This window comes from Schistocerca gregaria, chromosome 6, assembly GCF_023897955.1.
Source record: "Schistocerca gregaria isolate iqSchGreg1 chromosome 6, iqSchGreg1.2, whole genome shotgun sequence".
NCBI classification, from domain to species: Eukaryota; Metazoa; Arthropoda; class Insecta; order Orthoptera; family Acrididae; genus Schistocerca; species Schistocerca gregaria.
The window spans coordinates 439,628,638-439,647,178 of NC_064925.1; the positions used below are offsets into that span (position 1 = coordinate 439,628,638).

Here is an 18,541-nt window from a genome sequence, read left to right on the forward strand (position 1 = left end):
AAAAAAATTTTCCACACTTGCACACCCTCTGAAATCTGTCAAGAGGGAGAATAATAACTGGTCTGACTTTCCTCCATTTGTCATGCTGCTTTTCTGCTGAATCAGTAGCAAAACGAAGATACCTTGAGATGGCTTTGAGGGACAGTTTCACCAAAAATAGGAGTCTGTATTATTTTTCTCTTCAACCAATCAAGTAGTACAGAAGTTTCTTTCTTTGTGACATAAGTGGACAGAATGCAAAATGGGCTTTCGATCTCATCTATTGTCAGAAGAAATCAGTCTGCTTTCTCAATCATTCTTCTCTGTTCCACATATGCAGTTGTTTCCACATGTGTTTTAGCTGCAAATGAATTTGCTTCCTTGGCCACTGTCTCCCACAACTGTGACATCAAAAAAACATCTGTTACATGCAATTCTGATGGGTTTTGGCCTAGGGATCTGCAAGTAGTAAGGTCTATCTCACCTTCAATGCTGCTTTTGATAATGCATGGATTATTGCAAATATTATCCGAGTTCCACTCATCAGTAATTGTCAATGTATCTGTTGCCAACTCTGCTATGGCATCTCAAATGTCGAGGGAAAAATCTTCTTTGTCAACACAATCACTGTTGTAACTAGCTTATGATTCAGTGCTTTCATGACCAGTATAACTCAAACCACTTTCTTCAAGAAATCGATGCATTGTTTCGGCTTGGATTTCATATGGATCAGCCACATTGCGATACTGAACCTACCAAAAACGCGCTGACTTTGCATTGTAATATTTAGCTGCAGCTGAGCATTTCTGGTTGATTTAAAGGCAGACACCATTGCTGCCAGCTATTAACATGCTGCCTGAACTAAAAATAGGACCATCAGTAGTGCATTACATACCAAAGCATCACACAACAAGATGACTGCACGGTGACGGCTGTAGCCATCACTGTATGTAAATGCATGCAAGTGCGATGAAAGGTATACCCTTCGCTGTATGCCAGTGGCTTAAATGACCACAGTGGCACACACTTAAATTTCAGACCTGGGAATTTAATTGCCTGCTACCACGAGTGATTATACAAGGACATGGACAGTGACACATGGCACTTTGCTAGAAGATTGAAGGAGAGTACCTGCCTTCCAATACATCAAGGGTACACTGAGTAATGACATGGCAAGAATGACAAGATGATTTTCTTCCATTCTTTTTCTTATTTAACCCTTTCCACTCGAAGGATTCAGACTTATTTTGAATCTACTAGGCATTGTTGCTGCAGTGTGCTGCCATCTAGGAGAACTAATGTTAACTCGGTGTCGAACAGTAGCAGCTGTGTTAAGTCAAAGATTGTAATTACGAGGGCTGTCCAGAAAGTAAGTTACGATCGGTCGCGAAATGGAAACGACTATGAAAATCTGATAAAGCTTTGCAAAGATGTGTTGGGCAGTGTCTCTAGAATGACTGTAGGTAGAATTATGTTGCTCTTTTCATTCCTGAGCTCTTAGTGAGCGCGTAAAGGTGTTATAGAAAATAGTGTCTCCCGCCAAGTACGAGGGCCTGGTGAGAATTTTCCCCTGAAGCTATGCAACCAACATTACATAACTGTCATGCAGTTTCTTCTTCAAGACAATTCTCAGCCTCATTCTGCAGGGGCAATGAAGATGTTCCTGCATCGTTTCAATTGGAAATGTTTGGTTACCCACAATACAGCCCGTAACTGTCTCCACCAAGTTTCATCTATGCTCAAACGAATCGCTGGCTATGAAGACAACATTTTGGCACAGACAACGAGCTTTAGACCAGCATAGAGAATTGGCGGAAAGCACTGGCGACTGCCTTCTATGATGAGGGTATTGGAAAGTTGGTACAACACTACGACGAATGTCTGAGTCAGAACGGCGACTACGTAGAGAAGTAGCTGAAAGGTGTAGCTAACTGTTACAAATGAAACATTTCTGACTTTCACTGTGATTTTCATTTCGCGATCAATCGTAACTTACTTTCTGGACAGCCCTCGTATTACGTTCAAGTCCACACGCTCGAAATGGCTAGTCCTTCACGTACAGTCCTTTTTGAGGAAGAGATTTTAGATCTTTTAGAGCAATCCCTAAGTGAAAACGAGAGTGAAAATGATTTTGATTATGATAGTGATTAATTTCAAAACAATGCGAGTGACAATGACGAAGAAAACAGTGACAATGTGCATGTTTCTAGTGATTCAGCAGAGGATTCGTGGCGAATGTGGAGCGACACTGACACTAACTTCACAGATTTTCCTTTTGACGAATCAAAGTGTGGTTTTATAACAGAAAGTAGTTCTGTTCCATCATCACCTGTCGGATTCTTTCAATTGCTTTTTACAGATAACCTTTATCAACAAATAGCAGATGAAACGAATATGTATGCTACATAAAAAATACGTAAAGTGAACCACTTCCACAACATTCTGCATGGTGGGAGTGGAGAAATGTTACCATGGAAGAAATGAAACACTTCCGTGGTGTGCTACTGAATATGGCATTACAAAAGTGTAAGAACGTGCAGGACTTTTTTTCAAGAGAATGGTTACAATCATCCAGCTTCTTTTCGGACTGTTTTAGTTGCCAACGATTTATTCAAATTTTCTGGGCACTTCATGTTTCTAATCCGACGAGTGCTACACATGTCAACAGTCAGATTCAGTTACGTCTGAGTAAAGTGACAAATGTACTGAATTACTTGTCTGGCACGTTTCTCGAAATTTATCGACCATATCAGTATTTAGCTGCTCATGAATCTACAGTATGATTCAAGGGTCGTGTATTATTCAAAACGTACAGTCCTCAAAACCAACAAAATGGGGACTCAGAGTTTATGTAATTTTGGATTCATCAAATGGGTGTATCTGCAGTTTGATACCCTATTTTGGTGCTGTAACAACTGAGTCATTGATTTATCCACACTTGAATTTTTCTGATATCATAGTTCTTCAGCTGCTAGCTAATATCAGAAATGCTACAGGACAATCAGGTATCATTTGTACACTGACCGTTTTTATACAAGTGTTGCATTAGCTGATGAGCTGTTGAAACAGAACAAGCATCTCACAGGAACGATTCAGGCCAATCGCAAAAACCTTCCAGCTGCAATCAAGAAAGGAGCTCTGTGTAAGGAAGCACAAAATAAAATGGCTCCGCAACAACAAAATGATGGTTCTGGCATGGCAAGATAAACGAACAGTTATCATGCTTTCTACAAAAGCCAATAACTCAGTGTCACTTATAGAAAGGAGAAACAAAAAGGAAAGGGAAGAAATAAAGAAACCAAATGTGATTATTGATTATACTTCAAAGATGGGCGGAGCTGATCGATCTGACCATTTTACTTACGGTTACGGTTTTCTAATGAAAAGTCTCGAGTGGTGGCAAAAACTATACATCTGGCTGTTGGAGGTAGGACTTGTGAACAGCTATTTACTATACAAGAACCACCGTGAGAAAAACAACTTGACAATACCGTCTCACAAAGCATTCCTTAAAAGTGTTAAAAGAGGATTAGTTGCCGAAGAAAGAACTCAAGGACAGAAACGAGGACATCGTTCAACTTCTGATAACGAGGAATGCTTGAATGTTAAGTTGCACATTATCAATAAGCTTCCTGGGAACAAGCATAAGGATTGTGCAGTGTGCTCAGACAGAAAAAAGAAAGGTGCAGGTGTGAAACTGTGTATTACTGCAAAACATGCTCACGAAACCCAGCTCTCCACCCTGAAGAGTGTTTCAAAAAATACCATACAATGGAAAGTTTTTTACTGTAAAAGCTTACGTAAATATATGAATGAAAGCACACATTTTGTTTTAATGTATACCCCAATTGTTAGCCAGCGGCCACATTGTTTCCACAAAGAGACCCGCGCAAATCTCTGCGGTGCACTGCCGCCTAAGCGGCGATTTAAATACGAATGCTCGGAGCCGCCCTGTGTCTGCCTTACGGAGTGCAAAGGGTTAATATACGACTCAGGTAAACAGGTAATGGGGCACTGCCAGACAGTCAGCTAGTATGACAAACAAGACAATTGAGACCTCCCTAAACTGTACTTATTCTTCATATGTGCAAATGAAATATGAACTGTACATCACTGCTGCACTTCATCTCCATTAGAAATAACTACTATTCTATATGGACGCATTATCATAGTTCTAATACTCAAGATCTATCAACAAGCCTCAAACAAGAGCATACAGTCAACTTCTAAATGGATGAACAACTCTACCAGTTGTAAGAAAATGGGGAATTTCAAACTACTATAAGTATGGGCAGTTCATGGGACTGCAAAACTTTGTGTAATTGGTCAACACGTCATTTTTGGAAAATGCGAGAGCTTTTGTCTGCCCTTTATGCTTTCACATTCTTTAAGAGATTGGGTACACTTGAGAGATTTAAAAAACACTAGCAATTACATAACATATTAATCTGCAAACAACAAATATTTCGGCAGGAAGTTTCAAAATCATGCCGAGTACTGTCAACTTTATTTGGTGTAAGTTAATAGTAAATAAATTTGTTATTGTTACAGGTCAAATGACCAATAAAAATGTGTACTTCAAAAGCTGAAAGAACAACAAAGAAATTAAAACTTGGTTTGATGCAGGTCTCCATGCTAGTCTACCTCTTCACCTCTGAATAACTATTACAACCTACGTCTATTTGAACCTGCTTACTGTAGTCAAGCCTTGGGCTTTCCTCCATTATCAAATTGATTGTCCCTCGATGCCTCAAAATGTTCTTTATAAAACAACCTTTCATTCAGTCAAGTTTTGCCTTAAATTTATTTCCACCTGAATTTGATTCAGTATCTCTTCATAAGTTATCTGATCCACCCATGGATATCGTAAGATAGTTAAAATGACATTACGGCATATGCGATTTTTAGGTACTAAACCCATCACTTTTCTTTTTGCATTTTGGGTATTCCATTAATCATACTGATAAGGAATAACTTTAAGGCACGAGAAAGTCCACATGCAAATACTTTACCAAATGAAAAATTTCCATACTGTAAATGAAAGTGGCTGTTCAGTTTTGTTACTTTACTAACAGATATAAAATACTTAAATTCCTTCATAATTCAGTGCTCATTTTATCAAGATCAGCAACTGCAGAGGGTACTATCATGCTAAACATAACAGCACAACTGTATACAAAGTCTCTGTAAGCAGTCCAAGAGCTGGGAGCAAACAATTACCAGCCACAGTCAGAGAAAAACAACTAAAATTCCACATCAGTCATGACAAGGTATATGAAATTAACAATGACATACCAGGCCACGATATCTGCCTGTCATAGGCTGCGCTCTACTCTTTGCACCATGCACATGAGCAGCTTCAGAATTTAAGATTTGCCACCAGCCCATTTACATTCTTTCCTAACTTCAATTACACAGCACATCCTGCACGAATTGAAAAGAACGTCACCTCTGTAACAGTCATGAGCCTGCGAAGAAGTCAAAGTATCTAGTATGTCTATTCAATTAGACAGGCTAGAGCCAGAGCATTGTAGGGCAGCTTCTGTGAAGTTCAAAAGAATGGAGAGAAGCTATTAAAAATTTTCATTTAATCCGTCAGAAAAGCTCTGACTGGTCAAACAGTAGAACACTGCAAGCGAAAGAAATGTATCCAGGTACTAAATTGAACTCTGGTGTGGTGTTCACTTTCAATCTGTCACATGTAACACATTCCATACAAAGTGAAACCATTCTCTCCCATCAATAAATGTGTGCTACGTAAAACATCTCATCCTGAAAAGTAGCAAATAATAAAACTTATATAATTGCTACCATAAAATTGTCAGGAATGTACTGTAACAGGAATGAACAAACATTCACCACTATCTTGAGGAATGTTTCTTCCTTCATGAATATTTGACAAGGGAAAGTTTATGTGAGACAGTTATGCAATTTGCCTCTTTATAGTGCAACTACTCAATTTTTCAAAGCAATGGTATTTAAAATCTAACATAAAACTGAAACAAACTGTGTTTTAGCATGAGATACACATATGTCATGTTAAACTATTGTTCAATTAACTTTTATTTTTATATGTTTGTTTCTCACCTGAATCCCTTCTCTTACACTCCAAAATGCCACTTATTATCGGAATTCCAAATGCAAGAGTTTTTCCGCTTCCTGTTTCAGCAGCACCCAGTATGTCTCGTTTCCCTAGGATTGCTGGTGGTAATGCCATGGACTATAACAATGCCAGAAATGTAGCATTAGAAACAATACAGGGAATCAAAATGACAATGGTTATTACACAATTACAATACCTGTATTGTAGTTGGTTTTGTAAATTTCAGTTCAGATAAAGCATGTATTATTTGAGTGGGTACATTTAATCCATGCCATGCTTCCATTCCCCCCATTATACCTTCATAAATATCTCCTCCATCTTTAATCGCTATCTTTTCACTACTGCCAGCATCGGAACATGATTGTTGTGTTGTTTCATACTTAATTTTTTTTGAAGATGGTAGCTGACTTAGATCGCCAACTCTGTCTTTCCTCTTGCTTGTTTTAGCATTATTGTCACTGTTGTCTGTCTGAGCTGGTTTCTTCTTCTTCCTCCTCTTCTTCTTTTTCTACACAAATGTACAAAAAAAGTCTAAAAAAGGGCAAAAATAATAAACAGGGCTACACCTAAATATTAAAATCTTCCACACTTAAACAAAACTAATCCAAAAAATTATTTCTTGACAGATAAATATCACATAACATCAACATTTCCAGAACTTAAAATGAATAAGTTCTGTAAAGTGTATTGCAAAAATGGGAAAACAATATCACCTCCATTATAGGATCCAATTTTACAAAACAAAATAACTCAATAAATATTCAATAACCATAAGCTGCTTACAATCATATTATCATCATCACCTCTGAATTACAGCAACTGAATTACGACAACTGGATCAGAGGCCTGATTGTAAAACAGAAAGCAGAATAATTGGTGGACTTTACTTCAGCCCTTAACACTAATTTGACTGCCATGACACATAAGAAGCAGACAAACAACTACCTCTTAATCACAGTATGGCAGTGCCAGAGTTATTGCAGTTTTGAATAAATGTAACATATGCTTAGTTCAAAACAACACTCCTAATACGTTTGATTAGTATGTGATAGTTTAAATTACTTAAAACAGCTATTACTAATTTTATTTAACTGGACAGATAAAAAATCTACGCACCAAGCGGCGGCAGAATACACACACAGAAAACTTTTGTCTTCAGTCTTCACTACAGTCTACAGTTCTTCACTGTAAGCACTCTTTGATTCACTCTGTTTTAGTTTTCTACATCTTTTCTCGTCTTTCCCATCTATTTTTCATTGCCCCCCTCCCACCTCTGTTATGTACATTGCACTTAGATTTTCAGTCTCATTAACCCATGCAAGATGTAAGCAGTAATCTCCGTCTGCTTATTACCCTGTCTTCCACCTTTAAGATCTCAGGTTTTCAAATCCCATCGATGCAGCCCCCAACAATCAGTCTTTCCTTCTCATCCCATACGGTAAGTCTCCCCTGACCCACAGTTCTGGGTGCCTTTTCTGAAATCTAACCCTTTTCCTAGAGCTCTCAAGTCCTTTTCTTCTTTCCCCTTCAACCCTTCTGTCGGAGGAAGGAACCACGGGCTCCGAAAGCTTGCCAATTACAACAGTCTTTTATGTGTATTCTGCCGCTGCTTGGTGAGTAGATTTTTTATCTATCCAATTAAGTAATTCTGTCAATAATTGATTGTTTTTGCTATTACTAATTTTGTTATGCGTGCAGCAGATTTCTTTCTAGGTGGATTACAAAAATAAAATATTTTGATTTTTTGATGATTTGTTACAACATTGCAGAACTCTCTAAATGAGTGTGTTTGTGAAAATGTAATTATGTAAGGGAAAATAAAAAAATTAATAAAAAAAACTACTAGTGATAGAGATCTGAAATTATTTTTAATAAAAACCTTGTTTACAATACTATCAGATTTGATTAACACATACACACTTCTGAGCTTTTTTTCATCTTTAATTTGGAAAAAAAAGACTATGAAAATTTTTAACTTTAAGCAAACTTTAAATTTATCTTTTGATAATATGAAGTCACAGGATGTTAACTACCTTGAGAAATGATAAAAGTGGAAAGACTGCTAATTGTCAGCCAAGAAATTCATGCCTCGAATTCTTAAACTATCAAAATGTTTCTACATATAAATGAGAGAATCTGAATTTTTTTATTCTTTATTAATTATTTTCTCTAAGACCCCTATCCTGAATTATATAAAAACTGCATGGTACATTAGCTGGTCACGGTACTTATAGAAGGTACAATCAGAGCCAGCAATATTTTGCAATACAATATTTTAGAAATTTTTACGTTATCTGTTAACTACCCTCAGGGTCAAAAAATTATGGACACTTACCAAAAATTTAAACTGATTGCTGATGTTGAGCAAATTTAATGCAAAACTGGTATACCCTAGTCAGAATAATTATTTTACAGCCTTGTAAGTGTGTGGGAAAATAACTGTTTGTTTAGTTCCAGCATATTATTAAAAAAATTGGATATAGAAATTAACTTTGTATATACATTTTTATGTTTCTGTCATGATTCTACTTCCTCATGACATTCCACAAATTAAAATTACCTACACTGTACAGTTGAAAAGAGCTTAAATGGAATTTCACTGATGTATTTTCATTTAGAAGTAATAGTTTCACGTTTCTTAGTAATTTGATATGGTTTGTACAAATCCAATAGCACACAGGGTGTAGCACAGGAACTTCCTTATTAAAATATAAAGATTCCAAGACTTACCAAGCGGGAAAGCCATGTGGAAGTTTCTTTCTATTTTATATATATATATATATATATATATATATATATATATATATATATATATATATATTAAAAACAAAGATTCCAAGACTTACCAAGCGGGAAAGCGCCGGCAGACAGGCACATGAACAAAACACACAAACACACACGCAGAATTGTAATTCTGTGTGTGTGTTTTGTTCAAGTGCCTGTCTGCCGGCACTTTCCCGCTTGGTAAGTCTTGGAATCTTTGTTTTTAATATATTTTTCCCATGTGGAAGTTTCTTTCTATTTTTATATATATATTAAAAACAAAGATTCCAAGACTTACCAAGCGGGAAAGCGCCGGCAGACAGGCACATGAACAAAACACACACACAGAATTACTAGCTTTCGCAACCGATGGTTGCTTCTTCAGGAAGGAGAGGGAAAGACGAAAGGATGTGGGTTTTAAGGGAGGGGGTAAGGAGTCTGCTTGTATCTGTGTATGTGCGGATGGATATGTGTGTGTGTGTGTGTGTGTGTGTGTGTGTGTGTGTGTGTGTGTGTGTGCGCGCGCGCGCGCGCGAGTGTACACCTGTCCTTTTTTTTCCCCTAAGGGAAGTCTTTCCGCTCCCGGGATTGGAATGACTCCTTACCCTCTCCCTTAAAACCCACATCCTTTCGTCTTTCCCTCTCCTTCCTGAAGAAGCAACCATCGGTTGCGAAAGCTAGTAATTCTGTGTGTGTGTTTGTGTGTTTTGTTCATGTGCCTGTCTGCCGGCGCTTTCCCGCTTGGTAAATCTTGGAATCTTTGTTTTTAATATATTTTTCCCATGTGGAAGTTTCTTTCTATTTTATCAGAAAGTATTATAGACTTCAATTTAACTCTTTTTTTTATTTACAAAGAGTGTTATCCAAAGTTTTGTTCCATTAAGTTTTGAAATTGATATCTTGAAGGTGGCCTCCGTTCTGCTCAATGCATTTGGAGAATCAAAATTGGGAGTTTCAGTCCATTTTTTGCAACATGTCTGTGTTGATGTTGGCAATAGCAACACAAATATTGTTCCGTAGCTCAGCCAGGGTCTGCAGATGATGAGTATACACCAAGGATTTGACTTAATCCCATAAGAAAGAATCGGATGGCACTAAATCTGGTGCGCGTGCTGGCCACTGGAGATCACCCCTCAAAGAGATGAGATGATCGGGGAAGTGTTCGCTAAAGATGGTCATGGATGTTCATGCCTTGTGAGCTGTGGTGCCATCTTGTTGGAACCAGACATCACCCACATCCATTTCTTCAAGTTCTGGAAGAAGAAACTGTTCAATCATCTAAACAGAACTCTTCAAAGTGACCATCACTGCCTTATCATTGTCTTCGAAAAACCATGGGCCGATAATGCCAACTTTAGACAGTGCACACCAAACAGTCACACATTCTGTGTGCAGGGGCTTCTTATGAAGTTCTCGGGGTTCGTGCCACTCCAATACCACATATTTTGTTTATTCACAGAGCCACACAAATGAAAAAGTGTCTCATCGCTAAAGAACACTAAGGCGTCATGAGGCAGCTAATCGATCAAGGCTTCACACACATTTTTTCGTAAAACAAAATCACATGGATGAAGTGTGTGCACCACTGACAGTTTCTACAGATGAAATTTCACCTCTTCATGAAGAATTTGTCTCACTGTGAGTTCAGAAACTGTAAGGGCAGCTGCATCTTTAAGTGCAGATCGCTTGGGAGAATTCAAAATCGACATCCTTAGCCTCTCGATGTTTTCAGGCATTCTGGTGGTTCTTGAAGGTCCTGTTTCTTTTTCTGCACGCTTCCAGTATCCATAAAGGTGTCTACATACATAACAATTGACTTCCCATCAGGAACACGACCTGCAGGCATGATGTAAAACTGTTTCCTGAATGAACGTTGAGTTCTGATGTGACCAAACGTCCATTCGAAAATAGACCATAACGGCGAACGCACGCTCCTCTCTTGCCCCCTGCATTGGTCGGGAAACAAAAAAATTTTTTTTTAAAAGTAGTCTCGCACTGTTGATTTTACTGAAACCCACACATCAATGAGTAACAGCAGCTGTCTACCGCGCATTTCAAATAAGGAAGTTCCCACACTGCACATCATCAACTTCATGTTGGAGATTAAATCTTGTTGTTTTTTTCCGTGACCTGTTGCTCAAAATATCTAATTTTTTTGTCTCAATTCCTGCATAGTGGTTTCCAAGCTCATAAAGCTGAAAGTGGTTTTTAAAATGAGATGCTGCCCCATCAGTCTCACACACACACATTTAGGAAATGTACGGCCCCTATATGCTATGTCACCAATTATTGTGCTGCCATGAATGAGATCATCACTGACCATAGCAAAACAGTGTGGTGTTCCATGGAGGTGAGCAATACATATGAATATTAACACTTGTGATTTGAGTCAGTGGTAATTTGGAACTTCGTTCTGCAAAGCAACAGACCAGTTCTCAGCAAAGTCGAAATGAAGAACTAATGTGTCAGTAGTCTGGCATAAGGCTGATTTTACTTCTGCTTTGTCCTGTCTCTGAACCCAGCACATATAATGACAAGCTTCTCCTTTTATTACTCAACACCTAATCTCTGTAACACACTTCCCTAGCTCCACTGTCTTCTACACCAACTCTCCTCCCTCCCACAATGCATATGTTACGTCATTGTCAGTGTCCTGAAGGCATGATGCTTCAACAATCAGTCCTTCAGCAGCACGACACACTGCACACTACTACCATCAGCATTTATTTTCCGGCTCTTGACATGTAAACATAAGCATCAGGTCCATCCCTGTGTTGTTCTTCCCTGTGACACTACTTGTGGTGAAACACACAAGTTTCAAATTAGTGCAGTAAATGCATGTGCATACTTCCGTCATTGGCTGGCATATTACCCGTTTTTGTTAGAAGGAGTAGAATTCTGTGAGCCTAATTTTTAAATGCAGATTTCCTTTTTGGTAATTTCCATGAAACGGTGCACATTAACATCATGGCCTCACTGCAAGCAATATACATTAAATGGTCAACTCTCAGGATGTTGACAAGATAGATGACAAAAGACCAATGCATCGAAAACAAAGTCTTTAAAAAATTGGGAGTAACAGCACTTTTTTCATTGTAGGACTTCATTGAAGAATTGAATAACATCACTTGCATTACTCATGAAGTATATAATCGTCATGCATACCATGGGTGGTGTAGGCAACAGGCGCGATTCCTTTTTTTCTTGTACCCAGGATATTCTACTGATACATCTTTAAAAAAAAGTAGTGGGGTCTTACAAGAGAGATTTGCCAGATAGTTGTAAGCTGTGAAAATATAAAAACTGAAATATGTACAATTCATCTCAATCCCCAGGTCTCTCCTCTTCCTTAACAGATGATTTGCGTGACTTCCAGAGATGTTCAATGTTATGTCTGTGCACAGATGGATCATTGGACAGTACACATTCTACTGAATGTTTGACAAATTCATGATCAACTCCCTCATTTTCAATGTTTTGTGTGATTCCTAACAATCAGTGATCAATTTTATGCCTGGCAAAATGAAATGTTTAATGACAGTTGCTACCATTTTCTTTCTCCTGGAATATGCACATAAAATGAAGCACTTTCTTGACGCCAGCTCAATTTCCACAAAAAACCAAATGCGCTCTATTTCGTTCTTAAGTAATCGTCCTCTTCCAAACCCATGGGTGGCAATTTGAGATCCACCTACTTCTATCATTTTGTTTTGACTGCTATTGGTGACAGTTAACATTAGTAACAATAACACAACACACCTCCCTACAAAAACCGTGATAGTCAGAAGCCACATTAACTGAAAGATGTAAAATTACTTATCCAGCATGCAACAAGTATGATGCTCTGGTCAATACTTAATTTTGAACTGCCAAACCATGTGTTCTTTGTCATAATATTTCTCTCCCTGCATGTCTTACATTTGAGCTATAAAGGAAAATTAACTTTCACTGTCATCTTCGAAGCGTCATAGAATTTCCATAGTCACAGTGAGCGCAATTCCTCATATCGTGATCTGGAAGCAATTCGTATTGTCAACAGAATTCTTCGCATTTTTCAGCAGGCCTATCAATCAAATTGGGAATGAACTGGCACCACCTAAGAGAATTCAACACGGACATTGAACTAGATTCACTCATGACTTCTACTACTCTCATGTGACATTCTACTGCTCTCATGCAACATTCCATTGTCAAAGCAGAACAATATCATTTTCCACTCTGAATGTTGAGTGTTCACTATAATATATTGCTTGCAGTGAGGTCGCAAGTTCAACGTGCACCTTTCTTGGAAATCATCTCCATCTGATTCTCTTATTTATCTTGTTACATATCTACTTCTTAAATTTTTTGACCATTTTCACTAATAACATCAGCCTGATTAGGACTTTGCCAGCTGTAATCTTTGTCATCCCTTAGATAGCGTTCAAATATGGTTCAAATGGTTCTGAGCACTATGAGACTTAACATCTGAGGTCATCAGTCCCCCTAGAACTTAGAACTACTTAAAGCTAACTAACCTAAAGACATCACACACATCCATGCCCGAGGCAAGATTCGAACCTGCGACTGTAGCAGTCACACAGTTCTGGACTGCAGGGCCTAGAACCACTCCTCCACAGCGGCTGGCAAATAGCATTCCAAAGCAACATTAAGCTTATCGTCTTGCAATGGATACACAGTAAGAATCTGGGCATACCCAAATACTGTTTTCATTCTTTATTTCACAAGCTTTTGAAATAAAGTGATGTGAAGAAGTGGGTACATATTTCTGTAGTAGAGTTTAGGTTTCAAAACTGCAAATCACGTTGGGTGCACATGTCACCATCTTCATGTTCTGTACCAAGTCCATCTACATTACACACTTCACAAAATATTATAAAGATGTTGCTTGTGTTAATCTTGTTTCAAGTTCCTCCACTTTTCTGTGTACATGCTGTTTTCTTCTTGTGCTTCTTATGTTGCCTGGGTGTTTAAGGGGGGATATATTATGAAATGATAACATTCAACACATCAAAAACTCTGCAAACAGGAATATAAACATCTGCACTGTCTTCATCAGTTTAACTTTCTGGGGACAGCTATCATTCACGTGGGTTTTCACTAAATGTCTTGTTGTAGTGAGTATAGTAATTCCTGTGCAACAGACGTTAATGGTAACAGTTATTTTAGGACCAAGATATTTCTGCAATACCCCTGACAGTTTTCCAAATTTTGTGAAGTGTTTTTACTTTTCTTAAACACTACCTTCTTCTGTCTTTTTTCTTAATCCACACACCTCTCCCTTTCACTTACTGTAGTTTCCTCACAGACACTGTATCTAACGAAAAGTTCAAACCAAACATAGAACTCTATGCAGGATTAATGTGCAAGTTCTCACTTGTCTGTTATGAACAGAGGAGAGCTGGAAACAATGTTGCGAACATGCATATTTTACAATATAATTATGCGAAATATGTAGAACATTGAAAAATTTCTAACACTTCACACAGAATGATATTGCTCACTTTGATTGCAGTTACTACTAACACATTAACCAAACACAATATCTGCAGTTTTAGTAAGTCTTGTGATGTGGGTTTTTAAGTAAGTAATTCGCAAAAACCCATAAAATGTGGGTTTTTAAATTTTTAATAATAAATATTTAGATAACACAGATAGCTAGAACAGAGAAGATTAATTTACAATGTGTGTGTGTGTGTGTGTGTGTGTGTGTGTGTGTGTGTGTGTGTGTGTGCTCGCGCGCGAACTAAATTTGAACATATAAAGTGGCTTTAAAGAAACACGTCTGCCAGGTCTCCAGTACTTTTGGTGTATTAGGTTTTTTTTAGCGCTCTATTGTTTAGAGAGTTATTTACAAAATATACATATTTCAAAGGACTTTACTATTTACAAAAACCAGATTAAACGAAAATATTTTATTTCTTAAAACATATGTTACAAAATTCTAAAATATATTTTTTCCAGAGAAATTCATGATCAAGAATTGACATGCCCTGTATAATTTGAGATGAAACTGCCCAGGACCATCTTGTTCCATAGTTATTGGTGGAGACTTTAATCATCCATCAATGAACTAGGACAATTACAATTTTGTAAGTGATGGAAAAGACGAGACATCCTGCAATACAAACAGTTCAAAAGCCCACTCATAACAGAAATATATTTAACCTAATAGCAAAAAAATACTGTCCTCTTTGTCATTGCAGCAACAATGATTATTCAAGAATAAAGGGCAACTAAAACAAGTAGAAAGTTGTGTGTGTTCACTGAACCAGATAAAGACACAGCAGTGGGTTACCTCAAGACAGAACTCAAAATATAATAACTCGTAGGAGCAAACTGTGGAGAAACTTTGGTTCAATTTTAGAAGAGTAGCTGATTAAGCAAAACAGGTATTTACTTAACAGAAAAGTTCATAATGAGAGGGACCCTCTATGGTGTACAGTTGCTATGAAGAAACTTATTATGAAACAGGGACTACTGCATCACAGTTTTATAGAAAACCAGATAGTTATAGGTCAAGAGATGCTGAATGAAATGTGTTTGTGTGTCAAAAGGCCTATATGTGAATTTTCAATTACTATTGTAGCAGAATCTGACAAAACTCAGAAAAATTTTGATAATAAGTAAAGAACGTCAGTGGTTCCAAAGTTTGTAATAAGTCACTGGTAGATAACACAAAAGCTGGGACAGAGGGTAGCAAAGTAAACACAGAAATGCTGGACTCAGTTTCCCAATCTTCCTTTACACAGGAAGCTCCAGGAGTCATGACCAGGTTAACTCTCTTACCAATGCAAAAAAAAAAAAAAGTAGATGTCAGTGGCACTGAGAGAGAGCTGAACTGAGTAAAATTAAACAAGGCCTCAGGGTCCAATGGAAGAATTTTCAGCCGAATTATCCCCTCTCAAACAGAAGAGCTCTGACACAAAAAAGGTTACACCAGCCTACAAGAAGGGCAGCAGAACTGAACAACCAAATTATTATCCAATACAGTTGACATCCATGTGGATTACATTTTAGTGAGTATTCTGAGGCCAAACATCACACAGTGCCTTGAACAGAATGACCTCCTCCATGCTAACCAGCAGGGACAGTGTTCACATCAGTAATGTAAAACCCAACTGATATGCTTTTCTCCCACGAAGATGCCTTAAATATTGACATTCACAAAACATTTGACTTAGTTTTCCTGTCAACACTTTCTAACAAAAACAAAATCACAAGTGTATCAAATGAAATTTGTGAGTGAATTAAGGATTTACTGGTAGGGAGGCCACAGCATGTTATCTTGGACTAAGAGTCATTGACAGATGTATGAGTTAATGGCAATGGGAAGAAGGATAAACTAGAAACTATTTGAGCATCAGAGCTATTTGCTATGGCATGTTACTGCAGTCCATTACTTGACAAAAGAAATAACAAGCAGGGCAGGAATGCACCAAATACTAGGAAACCACTCTTCTTTTATGGAAGCAAAAAGAAAAGTAACCTATTTAAGACAGCCGGGACTAATAAGTACAATGCATGGCATGCACCCTGGTGACTGCCATCGACACCATGTCACAGAGGATGCACAAAACATGGACTACTTAATGCAATCATCATAAATCGCTCGAACAGATCTTAAATGGATATCCATCCACCAAATGCAGATATACGCAGGCAAACACACCCAGTATCTGGAATATCAAGACAGCATCAGGACTATGTCTACAACAGCCAAGAGGAGCTGAACTGGATATTCTACAAGTAATCATAGTTACTGTTCACTGGAATCAGGACTAAGCCAGGGTAAAAGGAAATTCAGTGCAAATTAAATTTAAACTATACTCACGCGCCAGCTTCACACTTAAGTTCAGTCATGCAATATTTATTTTAGTAAATTATTGTAAACTGTTGCCAGCCTGCAATGCCATATATTTTTGTTTAATCATTGCTTAACCACATTAGGCCCTGTGACAGGGATGTACAGTTGCTGCATGAAAGCAAGTCACCACAAAACAGCAACTAATTTTGGTGATGGAGGCTTCTCTTCCTGCCACACTATTATGTTTGACACTAGGCATATTTTGTGAATAAAAAACAATGTCTATTTACTGCAGTTGTTTCCTTAGCAATTTGGTCATTTCCTGACATGCCATCATAGCTCTGCACATAGCTTGAAGGTTAATAGCTTAAAGACAGCTCAATGAGTCACAACACAATAGAACATTTTGCTCCCTTGGGTTCCAATGTGTCACAAGGTATGGGTGATGAGTGTCAGTTCTGCAAGAAAATGCTGTATACATTTGGCAGCGATTAGAGTTCTTAGTCACCACTAAACACAGGCGTACCCAACACTACCAATAATTCTATAAGTCTGTGCAGATGTTCTCTGAATTAGGATATCCATGAAGGACTCAAAGAAAACATATGTTAAAGTCTGTGTTCCATTCAGGTGGAGAGAATAGGTCAAGGTGTATCTTCTGATACACAGAGAGGAGACTGAGGACAAGATCTGTGCATGAAATCAAAAAGGGAAAGCAGGAATTCAAAAACTCCATGCACTAAAGTTAAAATGAGGAAAATAACAAAGAACCGTCATAGTGACACTTCCTCTGCCATGCTTCTCGAATTTGCATGCATGACAAACTGACTGGCTAATTTCAAAGTTAAATAATTCAGAAACAGTGCAAAGTATTTAATTTTTTTCCCTAATAATTATTTCTCAGCACAACTTCCCCTCCAACACCCTTACAAGCTTTTCACACTGTGTATTAAAATCCTGTATTTGGTGTGATAAATGGTAGTGAAAATTTAGAAAAAACTTAATTATTGCAGAACATTATGAAAAATAGTTCTGTAATGTTCAAATACAGTGCTGTTGATATGGCTGCTTGGTCACACACATCTATTAAAAATCTTACAAAGTGTAATGTTGCAAAGTTATGTGAAATGCACATAAAGCTGGTTGCAAGCATGGTCAGTGTTTGACTTTGGTTTATAGGAAGAATTCCATGAAAGTGTAGCTCATCTGCAAAAGAGATGTATAAGGAAAGCACTGAAGCAATTCAGAGCATGCTCCTAGATTTGTTACCTGTAGGTTTAATGAGCATGCAAATACTATAGATATATTTTGTGAACTCAAGTTGGAATCCCTGGATGGAAGATGTTCTTTTCGCGATGCACTACTGAGGAAGTTTACATGGATGGATGGATGGATGGATAGGGTTTTAAGGGCACACGACGGCAAGATCTTCAGTGCCCGCTCAGTAACAGATTGAGACGGGTGTCAAGAAAAGACTCAGAACAATAAGATAAAACAGAATGTAAGACATAGGAAACAAGCTTGGAAAAATATGTGCGTACCCACACCGAAGCATGGGATGAAGCATGCCGCCAGCAGTAAAACATGGACAACCCATGAAGAAAGTGGCAGAGGGAGCAAAATAGCAGATGGTAGTGGCTGACTGACCGCAAGGAAAAAGGGAGGCACCAGCTACTGTGCAATACACTAAAACCTCCAGCCTAAAAGTTTAAGCCAGAGTCCAGACACATCACAAAACTTTAAAACCCTTGACACACACATCTCATCATTAGCTAAAACAAAGGGCAGATCCCATCAACTTGTGCTTCTGCCCTTGTATCACAGTATAAAATGCAGTCTGTTAAAATGTGCCGAACAGAGATGTGCACACCACAAGCATCACAAAACGG

General features: G+C 37.9%; 1 protein-coding gene across 1 annotated transcript in view; it reads right to left on the reverse strand.

The window, feature by feature from the left end:
• LOC126277984 (ATP-dependent RNA helicase DDX24) overlaps positions 1 to 18,541 on the reverse strand; it is a 73,556-nt gene that overhangs the window by 45,553 nt on the left and 9,462 nt on the right. The window contains exons 2-3 of the mRNA XM_049977649.1: positions 6,279 to 6,590; positions 6,067 to 6,199 (exon numbers count right to left, since the gene is read on the reverse strand). Of these exons, the coding sequence (XP_049833606.1) occupies positions 6,067 to 6,199; positions 6,279 to 6,590 (445 nt within the window). The remainder of the gene's footprint in view (positions 1 to 6,066; positions 6,200 to 6,278; positions 6,591 to 18,541) is intronic.